The sequence below is a fragment of the Tachysurus fulvidraco genome, chromosome 9 (assembly GCF_022655615.1).
Source record: "Tachysurus fulvidraco isolate hzauxx_2018 chromosome 9, HZAU_PFXX_2.0, whole genome shotgun sequence".
In the NCBI taxonomy this organism is placed as follows: domain Eukaryota; kingdom Metazoa; phylum Chordata; class Actinopteri; order Siluriformes; family Bagridae; genus Tachysurus; species Tachysurus fulvidraco.
The window spans coordinates 11,573,334-11,595,791 of record NC_062526.1 but is presented as its reverse complement, the minus strand read 5'-3'; the positions used below and the strand labels follow the sequence as shown (position 1 = coordinate 11,595,791).

At 36.8% G+C, this 22,458-nt stretch overlaps 1 protein-coding gene across 2 annotated transcripts in view; it reads left to right on the top strand.

The window, feature by feature from the left end:
- The window catches only part of msh3 (mutS homolog 3 (E. coli)), a 62,090-nt gene that overhangs the window by 11,129 nt on the left and 28,503 nt on the right, over window positions 1–22,458 (top strand). For both annotated transcript variants that reach the window (XM_027138381.2, XM_027138382.2), the window contains exons 9-15: window positions 11,635–11,765; window positions 13,683–13,791; window positions 15,456–15,540; window positions 15,800–15,909; window positions 16,632–16,764; window positions 18,922–19,109; window positions 19,414–19,582. In XM_027138381.2, coding sequence (XP_026994182.2) covers window positions 11,635–11,765; window positions 13,683–13,791; window positions 15,456–15,540; window positions 15,800–15,909; window positions 16,632–16,764; window positions 18,922–19,109; window positions 19,414–19,582 — 925 coding nt within the window. The remainder of the gene's footprint in view (window positions 1–11,634; window positions 11,766–13,682; window positions 13,792–15,455; window positions 15,541–15,799; window positions 15,910–16,631; window positions 16,765–18,921; window positions 19,110–19,413; window positions 19,583–22,458) is intronic.

Sequence of the window (22,458 nt, the reverse complement as noted above, 5' to 3'; positions counted from 1 at the left end):
AGAATTTGGACTGATCTGAAAGTTGTGAGCTCAAATAGCAGGGTCCTTACCCCTCAACTACTTGGTTGAATAAATGACATAAATGTCAGTCACGCTGGATAATAGCAACTGCAAAAGGCCTTGAATGTAAATGTCAGATGAAGAAGTTTTTGAACATGAATAAATGAATAGAACAACACAGAAACAAAAAGAGACAAAGATTTTTTTTTCTTCAAGAATTAGCTTTTAAAACGCACACGTTTGCCATGCAGTAGCAGAAATGTGGGTGAATCTTCTCCTACACACTTGCTGCTGAGCAGACAGTGTTGCTGTGTTCTATTTCCATCACAGTGTCAGTAGAACAGAAATGCCACCAACTGTACACAGGTGACTTTATGTAGCATGTTATGATATAAGACTCTTGAATATGCTAATCTGACAGCAGGTTATGCAGCAAAATGCTGGAACTTTAATGTGACTTACAAAACTGTGTACGTGTAGTCCAGAAGATACAGCATTTGCTTGAAATAAAATAAGCTCCTGGTAAGATTGAAATAATGTCTATGTTTCACACTAGTAAGGAATTATTTCTAGCAGGGATGTGAATTTAAATTAAGGCTGGCATAAATTATAAGCACAGATGTCAGAGTTGTTTGGTTGTGTGAACACCGCAGATTTGATGGAATAGTGGCAGACTGTGTAATACGAATAATTTTAGATCTTGCTTTTATTTGACCTACAGTAACACACAGGACACTTTTTGTGGTGGTGGTGATAGTTACCTATACTAATTTTACAATAGCCTACTGATAATTGTGAAGCCTGCTCAATTCTAAACAGACATTACCTGTTTTTAAACACTATATATATATATGTGTGTGTGTGTGTGTGTGTATATACGTATATATAGTATTTTGTATTGTATTGCGGTACTACAGCATTCTGTAAATGTTACTGAAATAAATCTGATTATTTTAAGATATTGTTACTTTAAATTGAACAGTTTGGTTACTGTTCAGAATTTCTAAATAGTATTTTTAGTAATTTCAAAATATTGCAATAAATGTAAGTTTCGTTGTTATTCTATTTACACAATTATCCTGTCATGATTTTTCAGCATGTACTCTTAATTCCACAGACATTTTTGCAGTGTTAGAATGTACTAAATGTACAGGTTGAGTTGAAGTTTTATCACGCAGCTCTAACCTCTTTTAATCAGCCCACGATGTTGCAATTAATTCTGGCCTTGTTTCATTCAGAAACTAAGTTCCCATTTGTGTTTCTCAACAAGACTGCATTTTTTTCTATTTGCATCATTTTAAATATTAAATTCGTCATTAGTTTTATCTCCTTGGGAAATGCATGTCTGGTTTTTATTGTGTGAGGAGCCAATTATTTTGCAAGTTTGCCAGCTTTCGATGAGGCAGTCTCTGAATACAGAGTTACAGCATGCAATCCATCTTCAGGATAGACATGTAGCTGTGCTGTTTTAATCAGGTTGCATCATCAAACAGAAATATTCTTCTTCTGGTACGTTTTAACATTGTTTTCATCTCTGGGATTTGAATGTTAAATGGTTTTAATATTTGTGTGATCAGCTGCACTATTCTAATCATTTCAGAGATTTGGTGAAATGAATATAAAACAATATTTGGACTGAAAGGTACATTATTTTATATAACAGCATGACTCAATACTAGCTATAAAATAAACAACAGATTTAAATTAATTTGCTCTTCTAAAATGCTATGGTTGCCATAGCAACAGCTCATGCACAGAAAATTGTTCAGTGGCTACTTCACGTAATCTAATTTAATTTTAATAATGAAAATATATTTTAAAAAATGTAAAAAAAAATTCAGATTGAAATAAAAAGAAATCTGATTTTTGATTTTTGCTGATTTAATTTTTTTTGTACTATTTAAATTTTATGGAATTAGTCTCAAGTGCTTTGTAATATTCAAGGACGGAGCAGTCTACTTTAGTTTAAGCTTTTAGTTTAAGCAGTCTACTTTAGTTTAAACTACTGAACTTAAAGAGAATAGAGGATGCTAGTGACGTCTTGGGAACAACTGGTTATCATTTATAATGTAACTGACAAATAGAATTAACTTAATACAATAATTGTAACCATAAACCAGTTAATGTCTTTCGTTCAATAATAATCGTCTGTGATTTTCTGTGGTATAAGTGGAATAACGCACTTTGGACTGTACTGATTTAGGAAAATAATGGACTATGGCTATGTGCTTACCATCCATCTGTGTCACAACACCCAATGTGTATCAGTGTAGTACTATAGCATACAAAAAAGCATGTTTGTGCTTTGAATTTACAAAATTATTTTATACAACGACCTCGTCAGGGTTTTTCTGATTTAAATTAGGCTACTAGTTTGTTAATATTCAGGGAAAGTGGACCATCTAAATTCATTAGAAATGATTATGGGTAGGTAGAAACAAATAACTGTGAAAATGTGATAAAAAACGGTTTTAATTATGAAATTGGTTGTAGTTGAGTTTGAGAAACTGTAAGTGCTAAGTTTTATTATTTGTGTCTTTAGAACTAGAATTGTAGGACTTCTATGTGACTACCGAGAGACAGAATTAAAGATACAGATAGTGTCATTTTGTTGCCACCTCTGGTGTGTGAGAAACTTTTATACCTCACACTTTGGTTTATGTCTCACACTTTTTTCCTCTACACATGGTCACTTCCTTTCAGTCTCTCAGATGCCATTCATTTACCATTACTCTACACACTAGCGTCTAATTTATATTCTTCCTCAAATGTTAAACAGTTCCAATACGTCTAACTGTAAGCAAATTAGTTTTAACTTGAATATTCTCTACCATCACCTCATTTCCTCAACATAAGTGGAGGGAAGGGCAAGGGTTCAGGTCAGGACGAGTGTGTAGGCATCTCTACATCCACATCCACTCTTTAAAGGGCACTACAATTATGCTGCCCCGGAACAAAGACTTGTCGAGTATTAGCTGTTTAGTCTACACAGCTGCTATCAAATGTGTGCTTGGCTGACCTTCTGCTTTTTCCTGATAGTCATTTAAGTTGTAAAATATTACATTTTGTTGAACAAAAAGAAGTGCGGAAATTGGCCATCAGTTCATGCATTACACAGCTCTAGCATTACACAATATGTTTAGCATTGTTTACTAGTGTTGTACAGTATTACGCTGACTATTATACAATGATGACTAACAGTCACTGTATATTATTGGATTGACTTGCATTGTTAACTAATGTTACACACTTTGGAAATATTATATGACAAGCATTAAATGATATTTTGTTGACTAGCATATGATTTTACTCTCAATAGCAATATTTGCTGAATAGCTATTATATTAGCATTATACACTATGCTGTCTTGTTATATTTACTAGCATTACACATTATGTTGACTAGCAGTTTACATTTTGACTTGCAGCCTTTAATAATATTAGACTGACTAGCATTATACTGTAGTATGACTAGGATTAAGCTGACTAGAATTACATAATGTTATACATGGTATTTTTTTTTTATATGGTTATGTAAAAGCTTGAAAATCTATAGGTATTCTTCATATTCTTTCTTAGGATGTGGGTTTTAAATGTAATGGAATTTTAATGCCCTTAAATGTATTATTAACATCTAGTGCCTTAAAACACATGGTGAAATGACAGACCTTTGGTTTGTATTGCTATTTTTTGAGAATATGTAAAGAGTTGGTCACAATAGTGAACATATAAGATGGGGAAATTTTCATCAAAATGCTCTGACTGCTCTGGAGTGGTGAAATAGAAGTGTCGAACCGATCACACATCATCAAGAGTTCAAATCCCGATGATGCCACAGCCACCCATGGCTAGAAGGCCCAGAATGTAAGAGAGAATTATTTGCTGTCAAGGAGAAATTGAGAGGTTGGATAGTTTTCCTTATCCATCACAGTGACACTAGCCAATCATGTGTGTCTGTGATCTCATGCATGGAACATGATTGGTAGCTGTTATGAGTTGGTTGGGGTGATCGGTGGAAATGGGTTAGGACTTAACTATGGAGACAAAATTATTTTGACAAAAAGGCATTTTTATAACACACCCATGTACATTTTGTGTGTTTTTGTGATTATTTTAAATGCTTTGATAATATGTTAATAGTGTTTGCCTACCAATATCAAGTTCATGGTGTCTCTGCGCAAATGAAGTCTAATGTCAAGACTTCAGTTCCCTGACCTTTAGGTAAACAGGTATCTGTGCTGGATGTCTGATGGCTGATGTAGGAGCTAAAATCTCAGTGCTCACCAGTGTGTAGCCAAGGTGGCAACCCTAGCAACAGTTGCCTAGGGGTTGCTGCGGTGTGCATAATGAGGCCCTTCAGGGAATTGTTGCTGCCGTGTCATAGGTGTTCCTGCCAACTATTTACTCCAGTGCATGCTTGTTACTGTTTATTGACAGTGTACTGTTCTTTTCTAAACTGTTCCAGCACTGAAGCCCGAGACAGCTTTTCCTCAGGGATTTCGTGACCATCGAACTGGCTGAGTTTTTTTGTTTTTCTTCTCACCAGAGGGCAAGATATAGACTTGATGCCTGTGGTTATAATTATGAGGTTAGGCTGAGAGAATTTCCTTTTTTTTTTTTAAATTCATTACCAGGTGCAGTGCACTGTGAAAATATACTGAAGAATTAGCCATGACATTGCCTGAACCACTGCTAAATGATCAGTGGTTATAACAACCATGAAGATATACTACTTATAGATATTATAGATAATTATAATTATAATAGGTAATTATAGATAATTAAAGCATATATGATAAATGGAAGGATAATTTGATCTTTGAGCATTTTGTTGTTTTAGGTTGCTGTATTTTTTTTTTTTTTAGCAGGATAGATTAATTGATTGATAAAACAAAGGTAAGTATGAGGTTTACCCAGTTTTGTAAGTTATTTTCAATTTGATGTTCAAGACCTGCTTTATTGAAGGATGAATGGCATAATGAAACATCAAGTGTTCCGTCTTCTTAGAGCGATGCATACCAATTTGTACCTCATTTCCTCTTGGGATATGCAGAGCCAATCCAGAGCCAATTATCTCCAAACTTGGCAACAGCTTCAATTTCTCACAAAACAATGTGAAATAAGCCTACGATTGAGCACCATCCAAGAACATTTATTAAAACATGGAACCCACGAAACAGACCACCTGCTGACTTTTCTCCATGCTTTGCATAGTAAATGTTGTCCCGTTGTCTTATTTTGCGTTTTTCTAATGTTTCTTCTCTGTAGTAAGCGATTTAGAACACATTGGAACATAATTTGTGCACTGATGCAGGAACTACCTTAGCTCTGAACTCTGACTGTGCATTGTAGATGTATAGCTATGGGGTTCCAAAACATTAATTATCTTCAAGTTGGTTTTTCATCTTTAGCATTATTCATTCTAATTTAGCTATTCACTTTCCCATCTCTGTTTGCTATGTTCATTTCTATGGGCTTTGTCTCAGCTGGGTTGTTGTATTCATTGTACAGTCAGTGTGACAACTCCATTCTATTGAAGTCAATCAGTTCCTCCCTTGGCTTTGTCATTTTTGTATATATTGCACATTCCCCAACAACTAGCCAACTAACTGCCTTGTGGCTAACGTTTGCTAGCGATTGCTAGCATGATTGAGTGGGATTCTCTGAACAAACCACGCAGTGGAGCCCAAGGTTAAGAGCCCAGATTTGGTGGATATCTTCACTAGTGCCATGCCAGCACATTGCAAACGGTTCTTCTTGGCTAGTAACATGATCTCCAAACGAGAACTGTGGTAAGATAAGGAAATCCTTGTAAATGGAAATGAAAGTTCAGGATCTCATCAGGACTGGTATATTGGATGATTCTTGGGATGTAATTTTCACTTCAATGTTCTACTTTTAGCTTTTCCCTGTAGGGGTTGCCAAAACCATTCATCTGTTTCCAACTAACTCTATCCTCGGCATCCTCTACTCTTGCACCAATTAACTTCATATCCTATTTTAACACCTCCATATATCTCCTCTTTGGCCTTCCTCTTGACCTCTTACCCAGCAGCTTCATCTCCAACATTCTTCTACCAATATAACCATCTCTCTCCTCTGCACATGTCCAAACCATCTCAATCTAGCCTCTCTGACCTTGTCTTCAAAACCACCACCTGGTCTGTCCACCTGATGTGCTCTTTCTTAATCCTATCAATTCTCATCACCTCAAGAGAACTTCAAACTCCTAATCTCTGCTACCTCCATCTCTCCTCATGTCTTTACTCACTGCTACAGTTTCTAACCCATACGGCATAGCTTGTCTTGCTACTGTCTTGTACACCTTCTGTCACACAACACTCCTGACAATTTTCCCCACGCTCAAAATCTCGCTGTATGGTTGACCCCAAATACTTATACTCCTGCACCTTCTTGACCTCAGCCTCCTGTAACCTCACTGTTCTACTTCCCTCCCTCTTGTTCATACACATGTACTTTGTCTTACTACAACTGACTTTCATTCCTCTTTTTTTCAGAGCAGACCTCTGCCTTTCCAGGTGTTCCTTCACCTGCTCTCTACTCTCTCTACAGATCACAATGTCATCCACAAACATCATTTATCAACCTGTCTATCATCAAAGCAAACAAGAAGGGACTCAAAGTCGATCCTTGATGTAGCCCGACTTCCACCTTATACTGCTCTGTTTTACCTACAGCAATTCTCACTGCTGTCATACTCCTCTCATACATATCCTGAACTACTCTGACATACTTCTCTGCCACTCCTGGCATCCTCTTGGCACCCTTTCATATACTTTCTCTAAAGCCACAAAGATGAAGTGCAGCTCCTTCTGACCATCTCTACTTCTCCATTCTGAGCAAAAATTATGAGTAGTGCTCTTTCTGGACATGAAGCCATACTGCTGGTCACAGATATCCATTTCCTTTCTTAGCCAAACTTCCACTACTCTTTCCCAATGCTTCATTGTGTTGCTTATGAACCTTATACCTCTGTAGTTGCTACAACTTGTTCTTAAAGATCGGCACTAGTACACTTCTCCTCCATTCCTCAGGCATCTTCCCACTCTCTAAAATCCTGTTGAACAATCTAGATAGAAACTCCACTGCTATCTTTCATAGACACTTCCACACCTCCACAGGTATGTCATCTGGACCAACAGCCTTTCCATTCTTGATTTTCCTCATTCATCAGCTCATCAAAATATGTCTTCTCTGCACACTCTGTTAGTACTTTTCCATCTTTAGCTTTACTCACACTTATCTGTTGCAAATCCTTTTCATCTCTCTGTCTCGCTAATCTGTACAGGTCCTTCTCTCATGTCTAACCTGGCTAACAATTCATCATATGTTTTTTTTTTTTTTTGCTTTTGCCAAGTCCCTCTTCATTCTGAGCTTTGATTCCTTGTAATCCTGTCTATTTTCTTTGTCCTTTTTTCGTCCCACTTCATTTTAGCTAGCCTCTTCCACTGAATACTGTCCTGTACTTCCTCGTTCCACCATGTTTCTTTTCTCCTTGCACATGACACACCTAGTATCCTCCTACCTGTCTCCTTGATCACTTCTGCTGTAGATTTCCAGTCATCTGGAAGCTCTTCCTGACCACCCAAAGCCCGTCTCAGCGTCTGTCTGAATTCCTCACTACATTCTTCCGTTTTCATTTTCATCACTTGGTCTTTTTTCCTATCTTTCCTCTCCTCTTCTTTCTGACCATCAGAGACTTCTTACACAACACCATCCGATGATGTCTGGCTACGCTCTCCCCTACCACAACTTTGCATTCCCTAATCTCTCTGATTGCATCATCTACATAGAATGTAGTTTACCTGCGTACTCCTACCTTCACTCCTGTATGTAACTCTGTGTTCCTCTCTTTTTTGGAAGTAAGTGTTTAAATACAGCCATTTCCATCCGCTTAGCAAAGTCCACCACCACCGATGTCTTTCTAGGTTCCTTTTTTTAACACCAAACCTGCCCATCAACATGCCCATTGATGTCTGCTCCCATTTGGGAATACTCTCTATCTCCTCATCTAATTCACTCCAGAATCTCTACTTCTCTGCTAACTCACAGCCTACTTGTAAAGCATAATTAATGAGGCTATTCAACATCACCCCTTCAATTTCTATCTTCAAACTGATTACCCTGTCTGACACTCTTTTCACCTCTAAAACATATCTCACAAACTCATCCTTCAGGATCACTCCCACCCCATTTCTCTTCCTCTCCCCACCATAATAAAACAGTTTGTATCCCCCTCCAATACTAAATTCTTTGCTCCCCTTCCACTTGATCTCCTGCACAGATTGTATTTCTTCTTTCCTTCTCTCCATCATGTCTGCCAGCTCTTTACCTTTTCCTGTCATTGTTAAGGGTCCCTAATCTCAGACCTATACTCCTGTCCTTCCTCTTCTCTCTCCGTCTACAAACCCTCCTTTCCTTCCTCGACCAACGGTAGTTCAATGTCCGCCGGCACATTGTAGGTCGACAGTGCCGGTGGTAGTCATTGTTAACCCGGGCCTCGACTGATTCGGTTTGGAATTCCCACTGACTGATTCCCTCTGATTTGCATGTTTAAATTTGGCACGTTTTTCACCAAATAACCTTCCTGACACAAACCTCTCAATTTATCCAGGCTTGAAAACCGGCACAGAGGGCACTGGCTTGCAACCCCTGTGGCTAGATTACTTTTCATTTTAATGACCTGCTACAAAGCAGCATGATGTGAGGATCTACAGGTACAACAAAGATCTACAAAGTAAATCAGGCTATTAATTATCAAATTACATTTATGGCATTTAGCAGACACCCATATCTTTTCATTATTTTTTTCTCATTTTATACGTCTGAGCAATTGAGGGTTAAGGGCCTTTCTCGGGACCCCAGCAGTGGCAGCTTGGTGGGATTCCTGGGATTTGAACTCATAACCTTCCATTCGGTAGACCAGCACCTTAACCAATAGGCTACCACATCCCCTCTAATTAATAAAATGAACAGTTAAGAGCCCTCCTTATTAACCTATACAAAAATCTTTATCTCTTGAGCTAAGAATTCTAGAATAGAGCTCTCTGACGATGATCTCGGCTTGCTTGTGTCTTCAGATAACTTTGTGGTGATTTTAGGATTGAAACACGCACTTTTTGCCCAACATTGGGAATCGGTCTTTTGGCCTTCTAGAATTTGATAGTGGTTATCCTGCAGAGAAGGCTTTCTTGCTCTGCCCATTGCCAGGTCTGTGGTGGTGTTTGGACCTTCATGTAACTTCATGGTACTTTACCCATGTCTAGTCAAAAAAAAAATTAAATGGACAAGCAATCGGACTGACTCTCACAATTGAATGAAATTTGAAGGTCACATACCACCAAATCTGCTTGTTTGCAAATATCTTCTATATCCAAGCTATATCCAATGCATGATGTTTTCTAAACCCAGTAACACATAAATCAGCATACAAGATGTTTATAGCAGGACTAATGTCATCCCATCTGAAGCATTGTTCATAACAATCACCTTGTTTCAAAGTGCTCTGTGGAAATACAGAAGCAACAAGTGCAGCCACAACTACAGCAATGAAAAGCTCTGAGAAAGATTAAAGTTGTATATTGTCAGATCTGAGGGTAAAATGATCAGCTTAATCTTTGCCAGTCTGGTCAAACATTCATCTGAGACAACAACCTGAATAAATTGTATACATTTACATACACAGCACAGGTTAGCTGTTCTGTCTTAGATAAGCACACCACAAACCAGGTTTAAGAGACCTCTATGTACACATCTTTTGAGAAAAAAAAAGTTTTTTGGGGGGGTTTTTGGCATTTGATTGGTTTCTTTTGGCTTTTAGTTTATTTTAAATCCTTTTAGCATGTTCCTCCTGGAGATTCTTTATTCCGTAGTGTCCTGGACCTCAATAAAACTGACCAATAACAGTAATTTACTGTTTTTAATTTAATTTACAGTAGTCAGTAGTATATTTACATACCTGATACCTAATTCTTTCCTCGAGTTGAACTGCTAACAATTGATTATTTCATTTCATTTTATGCACATCTTTTTTGAAAGATAACATGTTTATCATCAGCAATCTTGACCTCACTGCTTCATCGAAATTCAATTTGTTCCATTTTTACTCTTCAATCTGACTGCAGTCTGCTGAGTATGTTGTTTTAAATAGATCACTCTTGCTGATGTGTTTCATGTACTCAATTTCTGTACGGGTAAATTAGAGCATATTTATGTTGCATGTAAGTAAGAAACTAGTGCCAAAGCTTTTGTCCATGCAGCTAAAGTTGATTCATCATCTGTGTGCATATCACTGTTTTGCTTTTTGTTCAATGAAATTTTCCTCATACAGGTTAAATATGTGCTTGTGTCTCTGCAACTTTAAGAATAATAGCAGATGCGTTTGTCCTTCACTGGATAGACCTATATATTCAGCAGAATAATAAATGTTATCACGTTATGTCAAAAAGACATAGTGTAGTTCAAACTAGTATAGTTGTGATTGTGATGAAAGATTTTGAGGACATTTACTTTTGACTTCAAGGATGCTTTATAAGGAAAACACAGATGAGGAATGGCAGCGGTGTCGAGCTGATCGGAGAGCCACAGGTCTAGACTGTTAGAAAGCCTGATGTCACCTTGTAGCCTTTTGAATGGTGCTAATAAATAAAGTTCCATTCTTTGTGCTTTATAGATTTGAGCGTAATAAAGAGTCGTGTTTGTGTGTTGTTCTCAAGGATATGGATATGTCATGTTGTGAATTGATTTTTACTTGCTGGCTTTGAAAGGCCTCTTCCTGCCTCCTTTGCGTCTCTCTTCATACTGAGGTCATATGTCATCATGTAGCATCCCCTCTGTGCTCATTTGCTGAAGCCCTTCAGAAAATATGCTCACGTAGTGTGCCAGGATGTTGCGTGTAGTGATGCATATTTCCATCCATTTGTTATTTATGGACAAGACAAAATCACTAGAAGGGAGGGAGGAAGGGGAAAAGGTAGCTTGTGATTGATGCATTTGTACGCATCACGTGTGTGTGTGCACGCATGTGTGCTGTGGTTGCCCTGGCAACTGTACAGAGACAACAAAACAAGTGAGGGGCCTTGAAATTGTGCTTTTGTTGAATGAAGGGAAGGCAGATGTGAATGATGTGTGTGTGCGTACGCGTGCATGTGTGTGCGTGCGTGTGTGTATAAAATTAAGCTCTGGAGCTCTGAAGGGAAAAAAAATACATGGCCAGATCAAGAAGTGTTCTGGAAGCTGTTGGTAGTTTCTTGTTTACATTTTACTGATTAACAAAGAATAAAAACATATGTGAAACATTTAACCTAATAATGAACGGCATTAATGTTTCTACCTATGCTAATATTAGTGAGGTTATTTAATTAACAGGGATCTTAGAAGCTAGTATATTCCAGCCTATTGGTCGTAACAATTACATAATGTTAAAAATAATGTACTAGTTTCTTATTACTTAATTTTGTTTACTTTTCAATGAATGAACAAAAAGCAAAGAGATTTTTTCAGTGTCACATTTAACTCTTATACTACAGGGTTTAAACCATATAAGCGTATTCTTAGACCATAGACTATTCGCTGTAAAGGTAACTGTAAATATCTTTCTATCCTTCTTTGACAGTGTTCAGGCAGATGATCGCATTCGTATTGAAAAGCGAGACAGCACGCAGTTTGAATACTCCACTGCCATGGTGACCGTCACCAACTTCTACAGCAGCGTAACTCATCAGACAGCAGAAGATCAAGAAAAGGGTAATTGTCTGTTGTTGTTTTTTTTTTGTCTATACATGTGGGTGTGTGTCTGCCCTGTCTTTTTGATACCTGACCGCCCCCTTCAAGTCATCCTACCTGGCAGGCAAGCTGGCCTTTTGAATGTAGAGTTATCTGGTCAGCTTGACATGGGGTCAGTGTGTGGGCTTTGTCCTGTAATTGAAAAATTGTTCTCAGAGGGACAGGCAGCAGGTGGATCAATGGCTGCTGTCTTTAGGCTAGAGGCGTGTGGGACGAACCAGACTGGCCCTCTCGGCCAAATGCAGGATTAAATCACTTTGTATTGGGCTGTTCTCCATCTCTAGACACGACTCATTACCTCTCTGTGTCACCGGCGCTGATGCACACTCTGATGGTGCCTATTTTGTCTCTGGCACTGTTTCCACCCTGTAATAAACACGGTTAACAAATGACCCAAGTCTCTTGTTTTTTATGTGGCCCAGAGTCTTTAAAACAGAAAACTTTCCAGTTGTTACATTTGCTCTTAGACATGTCCCCCTTTTTCATACTCACTGTGCTACTTTTACTACTCAGTACTTCAGTAATTTCTAAAACAAAACACTATAATCTGCATTGTTAAAGGTGTTTGTGCTAGGTAAGTATCTACCTGTGAGTGTATATGTGTGTGTGTGTGTGTGTGTGTGTGTGTGTGTGTGTGTGTGTGTGTGTGTGTGTGTGTGTAAACACACACACAAAGGATATAATGCATAATGCACAGGAGTCTGTTGGCATCCTTAAAATGTTTTTTTTTTTTCATCAGATGTCATGATCCTGTGTCTTGAAATTAATACAGTTTCTTTTCATGGCATTATCAATATATTACAAGCTTTATAGTATGGCGTTATTATATAAACACTGCTTTTTCAGCAAAGTCTTTTTGTCCCTTTTGTCATTTGAGCTAGTATGAGCTGGTGAACCAAACACCCTATCAGACAAATCAATTCCCTACGCAACTAGGTCATGAATTTATATATTGCTTAATTGTTTAAACAAGTTCAGGAACTCATAAGGACCTTGGCTCACTACATATTGGGACCCCGACGACTCGATTTCTGGTGACTTTCTAATTTCCTCGTATAAGATATTTGTTTTATAGTTCATAGAATTTTGTTAGTTTAATCACGCGTCATGGTACCTCAAGCAGGATCGTAGTCTAGTTAGTGGATTCTTTAAAATCATTAAGCACTAAGTCATTCAACTCAAACAAATGGTAAAATGAACATCAAATAAAGTTCAAAATTCTGTGATCATAGGTAAGTGATCATTTGGGAGCTACAGCAACAAAAGCAAGTAACTTACAACTGTAGGTTAAGTCAATTTCATTTCCTTTAACGGAATATAGTGAGCATTGCTGCTCTTAAAACTACCAATTACCTGACTGCTGATCTATGAGCTGATTGAGATGCACCCAGAAATAATCAGAGCAATTTATCTGTGTTGGAACTGTATTGATAATGCAGTTTTTTGGGGGGTTGATGGAAAATGAGGTTTTGTCGTTCTGTTTTTTTACACAATGGAAAAGCACAGTGTTATTACACAAGAGAAGGGTTGCGAATAAGAAAAACAGTTGGGTCTATTAATTGGGTGGGGCATTTTGCTGCATGCTTTGTGTCCACTTGTACACATTAGAAGGAGTACAAATCAATACAAAGTTCTTCTGACATCCTCTGATGAAACATTTATATCCTTGTGTGAGTGATCTCTTTCATCAGGATGACTCTGCCCTCAGCCACAGAGCAGAGATGCCCGATTTATGGTTTGATGAGGATGAAAATTATGTCAATTATATTCTGTGGCCTTCATAGTCAGCTTCTTGACTCAAATATATTCTTGTATCTTGTAAATGCAAAGATTTTTAGAATATATTTGTCTGATACTTCTTATTGTGTCTCTGCACAGGTTCCTCTCCATTCTATCTAAATTTAGAGAGCCAGATTATCTGCAGTTTGGGGCCCATGATCCAGTATCTGACTGACTTTAAGCTGGAGAGGGCTCTGCTCTGTTCCAGGTATTTCCACACAAATACAACATCATTTTACCCGAATACACAGCAATAAAACATAAGCGCACATACTGTACAGCACTTAAGCAATAAGACAAACTAAAGAAAGATTTCTTGTTTCACTGAACTCGCCACACTCTATCGCTGTGATGGATTTCTCATATAGATTTTATAGAAGGCAGTTTTTTTTACTTTTTTCATTAAAAGGCTTTTTAGGTAATGTAGAAAAAAAATTAGCTGCACTTTCAAACATTTTTGTCCTCAAGAAGTTGTTCACACACAACTGGCCTGGAGTTAAAATGTGTTCGACCTCTGTGTGATGAATTAAAGCTTAATCCCCAACAGGGGGATTAATGACTATTTTGTGCTTTCTAAATGTTTTGTTGCCTCAGTTAAACAGACAGGAGTGAAAATGAGACAGAGATGCAGTGTCTTTTTAGAGAATTAAAACGTATAAAAACATGACTGTGTAATGAAAAAGTATTATTAAGTCTAATTTCAGTCTATCTATCTATCTACCAGTCTATCAGTCAATTTGACTGTCTCTGTCTGTCTGTCTATCTATCAGTCTATTTGTTTGTATCTATCTATCTATCTATCTATCTATCTATCTATCTATCTATCTATCTATCTATCTATCTATCTATCTATCTATCTATCTATCTATCTATCTATCTATCTCTTTCTCTCTCTCTCTCTCCTATCTTTGTCTGTCTACTTATCTATTTCTCTCTCTCATTCTCTCTGTATAGACAATAAGATGCCTAGAATAGGTATCTTAGTGATTATATATATACGTGTTTTTATATATATATATATATATATATATATATATATATATATATATATATACGTATATATATACGTGTATATACGTATATATATACGTATATATACATGTATATACGTATATATACATATATACGTATATATATATATATATATAATATATATATATGATACTAAATAAAATAATAATAAATAAAAGAATCTATATTTAATGTATCTGTACATAAATTACCAAATTATACCAGATCATGTAAACCATTTTTCTCTAAAAGTAATTATTTTATTTCTAAAATATTATTTATAAAGCATTTTTATAAACATGATATATAGGTAAGAAATGACAAATTAATGTATCAATGCAGTAACAAAATATGCATTATTCAAGTACTTAAAAAATATATCTGTATATATTATTTGGCCACATTGTGTTAGTTTATTATATGCTTAATCCAGACTGTGTTATATACCTCACAGCCGTTTTCCTGAAATCGCCTGAAGAAGCGACACTGTGCCTTTTTATTTATTTATTTTATTTTATTTCACCCCTTTCCTTTTCCTTCCCTTATGCCACAGGGTAGAAGCTGTTTATTTGCAATTTGTTTAGCAGGTCAGGGTGGCAAGAAAGTTGCTTGATACACACTGTAATTAAGGATTGGCTAAGGACATTTTTTAGCAGGAAATAATAGGGCCCTGACCTCAGTTTCCCAGAAAGACTCTTAATTAGCATGCATGGCAGCCGGAAATGAAAGCCTTGTTCTGTGCTGTTTGTCTTGGCCACATGCTGCTCTTCGTCTATGTGGTGTGTGTCGTTTAGTTTACTTTATTGCAAGGTTTCTCTTTTAACAAAAGGATTATTTGGCATTTGGTAATCTGTGTTCTAGTTTGTTGAAGAGGCTGTCGAGTGATGCCGAGCACATGGTACTGAGTGCCACTACCCTGAAGAACCTGGAGATCTTTTGTAACCAGGTAAAGCATCCTTAACGTCTGAGATGATTATAAACCCATATAGAAACTATTCTGACGAGGGCAGAATACACACACTTTCTTCCATTCCTATAAGCAATTTCTTGTTTGCATTCAGTTTCCTGAGGGATGCCATGTGTTTTCCCCAAATCATCTCATTCTGACTCAGTTAATTAGCACTGAGATCTTCTCTTACGTCAAGAGCTTCCTTACTATTGACGCTGGAGCTGCCAGTTTAATGATCTGCTTCTCCTTTCCTTAGACCACAGGCACAGTGAAGGGCACTCTGCTCTGGGTTCTGGACCATACAAGCACTCCATTTGGGAAGAGACTGCTAAAGAAATGGGTCAGCCAACCCCTAAAGTCTCCATCGTAAGTGTCCTCAGCCTACAGCGCTCCCCTTTTCTCTGATCCCTGGACATTTCAGTTATGAGTTATGGAATACAAACTAGATTGATCGCTGTGGATCAAATTAGAATTGTAAATAAATTCCTTGAGCATTATTGGCTTCTATTCAACTAGAATATTATTTGTGTTTTATTATTATTCTAGTGACATTTTTATTATTATTGAATATTATTATTTTTATTATTTATAACTCAAACAGCTGATAAAAACACCATTTGTATGTGTAGTACATAGTATTTATGAGTAAATTGTGTCCAATGCTTAGACAGTGTCATACCCTCAAAGAAGAGGCTTTGTTTGTATAGTGTATACTTAAAAAAGGCATATATAGTCGGTCAGATTGAAGAAAAAATACTACGTAATGTTTACATGACAAAACGTGATTTCGTTGCTCAATTTAAACAAGATTTTAAGATTGAACAATATAAAGTGAACATGACCAATGAACCTAATGTTAATAGGTGTGAGCCCTGGTGTCTGATTTTATTCAGGGCTTTGAATATGCATGATCAGATCGTGTTGAGTGTTATTGTAAGTGTGTTACTCAATTCAATCATGTGGAACCAATTTATGCCTTTGAATTAAGTAAACGGAATGTTTTTTTTTCTGTTTTCAGTTTCTAGCCTGTGTATAAGAGTATGTTCGATCTCCTCTCTCTCTCTCTCTCTCTCGTGCTCTTCTCTTAGTGAAATCCTGTTGCGTCAGGAAGCCATAGCAGAAATCCTGTCCTCAGAGTCAGTTGTGTTGCCGTCCATCCAGAACCTACTCAGTCGGCTGCCAGACCTGGAAAGAGGTCTCTGCAGCATTTATCATAAGAAGGTACGACCAGTAGGAATCGCCTAGTTTAACCAAAAGACTTTGTGCTGTGGAGAAACTCTAACTCCTCAGCAGTGATGTGATTTAGCTCACACAGCATCGCAAACCTAATTTCTTTCTAAAAGTTTTGCAGACGGATTCTGAGGTTTTATGTTGCAAATTACAGGCAAAGAGGATTCTAAATGTATTTGGTGCAGACATCAGCCTACGAAACAAGACGGTTTAACAAAGCAATAAGACAGACCTCTGTTTTATTTTCCCAGGTTCTGATATTTGTTCAAATCTGATAAAACAAAAAAATTTATTTCAGCTAGCTGATTGGAAAAAACAAAAACAGCCTTAATGCCCAATCTTGGAAAATAAAAGGTTAGATCTTAAATAGTCAACAGTCTGTTGTTATTTTGCAATCACACAAAAGTGCAAAATCAAACAAACTCAGATTTTTGAAGGAGCTTGCAATTTTTCAAAATGACCTCTGATTGATTTTCAGATTTGCACCATGGCATTTGACGTTACACACATTCAAAACACATGTGAACATGAGTAGCGCTACCATAGAAAGTACTTACATATATTTCTTCACTGATAGGAGTTTAAAAGAAGAAACTTTTTTTTTATCATTAAACATGGTTTGGAACTTTATACGTGTTTTCTAACAGTCCTGATTACTTAAACATGACGTAAGGCTGGTGTAAAATGACATTGTTTTCTTTAAATCGAGAGCCTTTAAATCGATGTATTTATTCTTTTATGGTCTTATTTCATAACAATGCACTGGTTTAATTAGGGCAGTGGTGACTCAAGCAGTTACGGCTCTGGGTTGTTGATCGGTGGATCTTGGTTCAAGCCCTAGCACTGCCAAACTGCCACTGTAGGGCCCTTGAGAAAGGCCCTTAATCCTCTCTGCACCAGAGGCACTGTTTCATGGCTGGATCTTCTAAAAATTGGTATATGCGAAAAAAGAATTTCACTGTGCTGTAATGTATATGTGACAAAATAAAGGCTGAATTGGTGTTTTAACTCCTACAGCAACCAGTTGTGGGAATTTTCCCAGTATTTCTAACTAAACAAAATCCATTTAATTTAGAATTCAAAATGTATTGTTTAAGCCTTACCAAGAAATTTCTAATTAATGGACACAGTTGTTGATTTCTGCCTTTGTTTAATTTCCTCTAGCGGTTCAAGAAAAAGAAAACGCGTTTCATGCTTTTTCAAACTCCTTACCTTTTCGCAGTGTGTGATAGGTTCCGCTCCCATAATTAGAAAGCTGTAATTTCTTTCTCTGTGAAACTCTCATGCATTCATTTTCAGAATGAGGCAGGTGGGCTAAGGGGAAGGTGCTCAATGGTGTGTTTCTTTCACATGGGCCTATTTGCATAATGACAAGAGGTGTAATGGATGGCGTACAGAGAGACATTGTTTGGAGCTGTCTGTACGCTGGGAGGCAGTTCTGCTGAAAGTTTGCCCTTATTAACCTGCCTTCACCTGTCTGTTTCCACTGTGTCATTCAGTACTACACAGATATGATCTCTGTTAGATTTGACAGAAACAGAAGTGCATGAAGAGAAGAATGGTGAAAATGCAACCTTGTGTAAAGATATATAATAAAATGACATTTCAAAAGCTGCATTTCTTCCAGGAGATCTTTTCAAATGCTCCATGTGAATTTTCTAAAGAGACAGATTAAGCCTAGTCATAAAAAACCTAATTGTGTGTCTGATTGTGCTTTTTGTTCTTGCCATGGTTTAGAACTTGCTTTTAACCGGATAACATTAGAAATGCTGTAAATGTATTCAGTAGAAACACCGGATTAAATTGCACTCGCCAAGTCACACTTGTTTTCCATCTTTGATTCTCTTGTGATTTAAGAAACACAGGACAGGAGAACATCTTCCTCATCATAATTAGTGAGGATGGCTAGTGCTGAACGAAAATACCTTTGGGAGAATAGGCTACATGTTTATAAACGGCAGCAGAGTTGAAGCTTTGGCTCTTGACATAGCAAATGAAAAACAGTGGTTTGCAAATTAAATATAACTGGGCTCGTGCTTGATTCGTATATCTATAAATACTCTGTGTGAGGAAAAACAAATTCAAATGGGTTCCATATCTTCATGTGTTTGTTTTTTTAATTATTATTTTTGTGTATTTTTTTCTTAGTGTTCCACTCAGGAGTTTTACCTCATCAGCAGCACGCTGTCCCGCCTAAGTGCAGAACTCCAAGCTCTCGTACCCGCCATCCAATCACAGCTCAGCTCCGCCCTTTTAAAGAACCTGCTCCTGGACACGCCCCAGCTCCTCAGCCCTGCCCACAAGTTTCTTAAAGTTCTCAATGAAAAGGCTGCAAAGTGTGTGAAAGCTACAAGTATAGAAGAAGCTATTCTTTCAGAGAAAATGAACCATAGGAAGTGTTTTCCTACTGATAGTGTATTGTAGTGATTTTTAATAATAATAGAAATTAGAATAATGTAATAAGCTTAAGGTATATTAGGAATAAATATTTTTGTAAATAAAAAATGTGGGATAAAGGTACTCTTGAAAATATTTTAGATTTTATATAATAACATAATGACGGTTCAAGAATTAATAATTTTAATATTTCTGTATTTATTTGTGATGTTACAATCCATCCATCCTTCCATCCTTCCTCAGGGCTGGGAATAAAACTGAACTTTTTGAGGACCTGACCGATTTTCCTGCAATTAAGGAAAGAAAAGATGAGATTCAAGCTGTTCTCTCAGAAATGATAGAACATCAGCGAGAATTGCGCATCGTCCTTCGAAACCCATCACTGGATTACACCACCGTGTCTGGACAAGAGGTACTAGTAGAGACTTATTAGTGACATTTTCATATTTTTTTAGAAAGTAAAAAAAAATGAATGTACTGATGATAAATGTATCTCAAAATTGTGTGTATATCTATACTGTTGCAGATAACTCTAGAATTTTTGGCCCTCTTCATTAAAATGAGCAAAAATTAAGATGTAGTATGTGACATTTAAACATACGAGGCTGCTGTTCTGTTCTGTTTTTTTTTAACAATTTCTTTTCAAACTTTTAGTATTTTACTTTCTGTAAAATACTTGTTTCAAAAAGATCTGCACCTCCCACACATAATGTTTGGAGCCTTCATAAGAGAGAATAACAGCATCAAGCCTTTTCCTGTAATGTCTAACAAGGTTGAAAAACACTTCTAGACCTGGTACATCTTAATTTTCTTGCAAAAGGAAACAGGTTTTGGAGGAAAAGCTACTTTAAGATAAGGAATATTTTAATGTCATTAATCTTCATGAGAGCTGGTCCACTAAACACACAACAGCCTCATGTTAAAAAACATATAATAATAGCAATAAATATGATAAAAATGGATGAAAAAACAGCAATAACAATACTGGAAGAATAAAAAATATTTTTTTATATTCATTATTATGCAGGGATTATATATTTTCTGATTATAGATAGTTTTATTATATTATAATTATTTTAAGCATAGTTCTGGCCAAGGTGTTGGAGCGAAGCAGTTATCAGCTTTCAGCTTTATTGATTGGTTCTCAGGACTTTTTGCTAATGACTGACTTGGTTCAGGAAATAATAAGTAAAATATATTTTACTATATTGACAAATATGAAGGTAAATAAGAGAGGTGATTAGCTCAGATAGGTCATTGACCATCTTTTGCTGAAAATCAATAGACCTAAGCTGCAGGTGGTTGTTTTACTGTAGTTTCACCAAAGGATTCACCGGTTTAAATCAAAGTTACACATTTAGTGATCTTACATGTATAACACAAGTGTAAGTCCACCCTTAGTGACCAGCAGTACATGATTTATCCATGAACTCAAACTTTTTCTGTGAGGCACAAACCATGTTAGCATTCATGACCAGAAAACTTTGCTACTGTCTGTTCTATTTGACTTTTGTGAAATAATCAAACAATCTATGAATAACAAAATAATAGAAACACCTTATAAGTAACGTGCGCAGTCTGATGACAAAGTGAAATCAGTTACAGTCGCTTTGTGCTTCTGCATTGGGATGCAAACAAAATGTCTGTGAAAAAGGACTATCGTTTTATTTGTATTTTATTTAGATTTTACTCTCTACTAGCGGGAGATCCTGACACACATTTACACGTGGTCCCATACAGTAACACTTTTTCAGCATGGTGCTCTGTCAGAATGTGGAAGGCAAAAGGGCAATTTCTGAAATGTCACAGTTTGTGTGCCGTTCCCAGGCCTGCTTCTCCATCTGTTCATTCCACTCCAAACTCTTGCATAAGTGATGACTTTCATCTTCTCCTGTAGTGTGCTGACACTGGCTATTTCTTATCCCCAGGCTAAATCACACTAGTTTTCTGTGATTGTCTTTTTTCTTCTTTCTTTTTTCCTGTTAACACTTCAGCCCTGTTTGGCATCCACAGGTCTACATCAGAGCTTTGCTCATCAAGCGGCCAGCAGTGCTTCAGTGAAAGAGCTTGTATTTTAATGTAGCAATCAGCCGCCTGAGCTGGGAGGAAGGCTGCACTTACATGAATTATACCACTGTGTGCTGAAACACTGCATGATAATTTACAGTAAGAGCTGCCATGTCTGGTACATGCATAACCACCTGCAGTGACATATTGTGTTTAAAATAGTCAAGGATCATTTTCTGGGCTGTTTTAAGTTTTCATCAACATTTACATAGGCTAATATATTTTTTGTCACATTAATACAGAATGTTATTTGAAGGGTATTTGCAATGAGTCTTTATAACATCTTTGACATGGACTTATTTTGACTACAACTCTTTTGATTATGTATAAAAGTGTATAAAATGTATAAAAGTGAATATTGTAAAATCGTTAATTGCTGAAAAACTAGAAGAGAAATGGGAGGTCCTTGCTTTTTCTATAGAAATCATTTTCTATGTATTCGCAGAAGTGAACTATAGTATGCCTTACCTGTTGGAAACCATATACTGTTCTTAATCTGAGAACAGTGTCCAAGTGGAGCATGGTTGCATCATGTTTAGAGTAACATTTGGACTCATTGTTGCTACAATATTAAGGATTTTTTCTGGCTTCATGACATTTGATCTATATATTATCCATTTCAGTTCCTTAGGGTTTTTTTTGTGGCTGGCTGTGGGTTGATGTGTAGTAGTGGTGTTGGTTTATGTTTGATGGGTGCTGGTATTGGTTAATGTGGTGTTGGTGGTGTGGGTTCATGGAGTTAGTGTTGGTTGATGTTTGATTGGTGTTGGTTAATGTAGTGTTGCATGGTGGTGTTGGTTGCTGGATGGTGGTGTTGTGGGTTGGAGTTGTTTGTGGCTGTTGGTGATAATGGTGCTTGTGGTGGTTATGGTGATGGAAATGGCAAGTATGCAAGGCATTGTAAGAAATGTATTGTTTATTGTAATTATATAATTACGACTGATCTACAGCCCTAATACACATAAATACATGCAAACATTTTTATTGGGCTTATGATATTCTGGTGTCTCAGGGACATTGGCATGCGTGTCAGCATGTCTTAAATTATCGCACTAATCCTCTGATTTACCCTTGTTTACTGCCATGCTGTATTTAAGCAAGGAGCTAATGTGAGCCACTAATCTTTATTTTCTTTTCCCATGTTATTATGTCAGTACACGGAGGCAGGAAATAAACAGTGCTTTAAAATTTTTTTATACTATTTCTTGCAGGATGGAATAT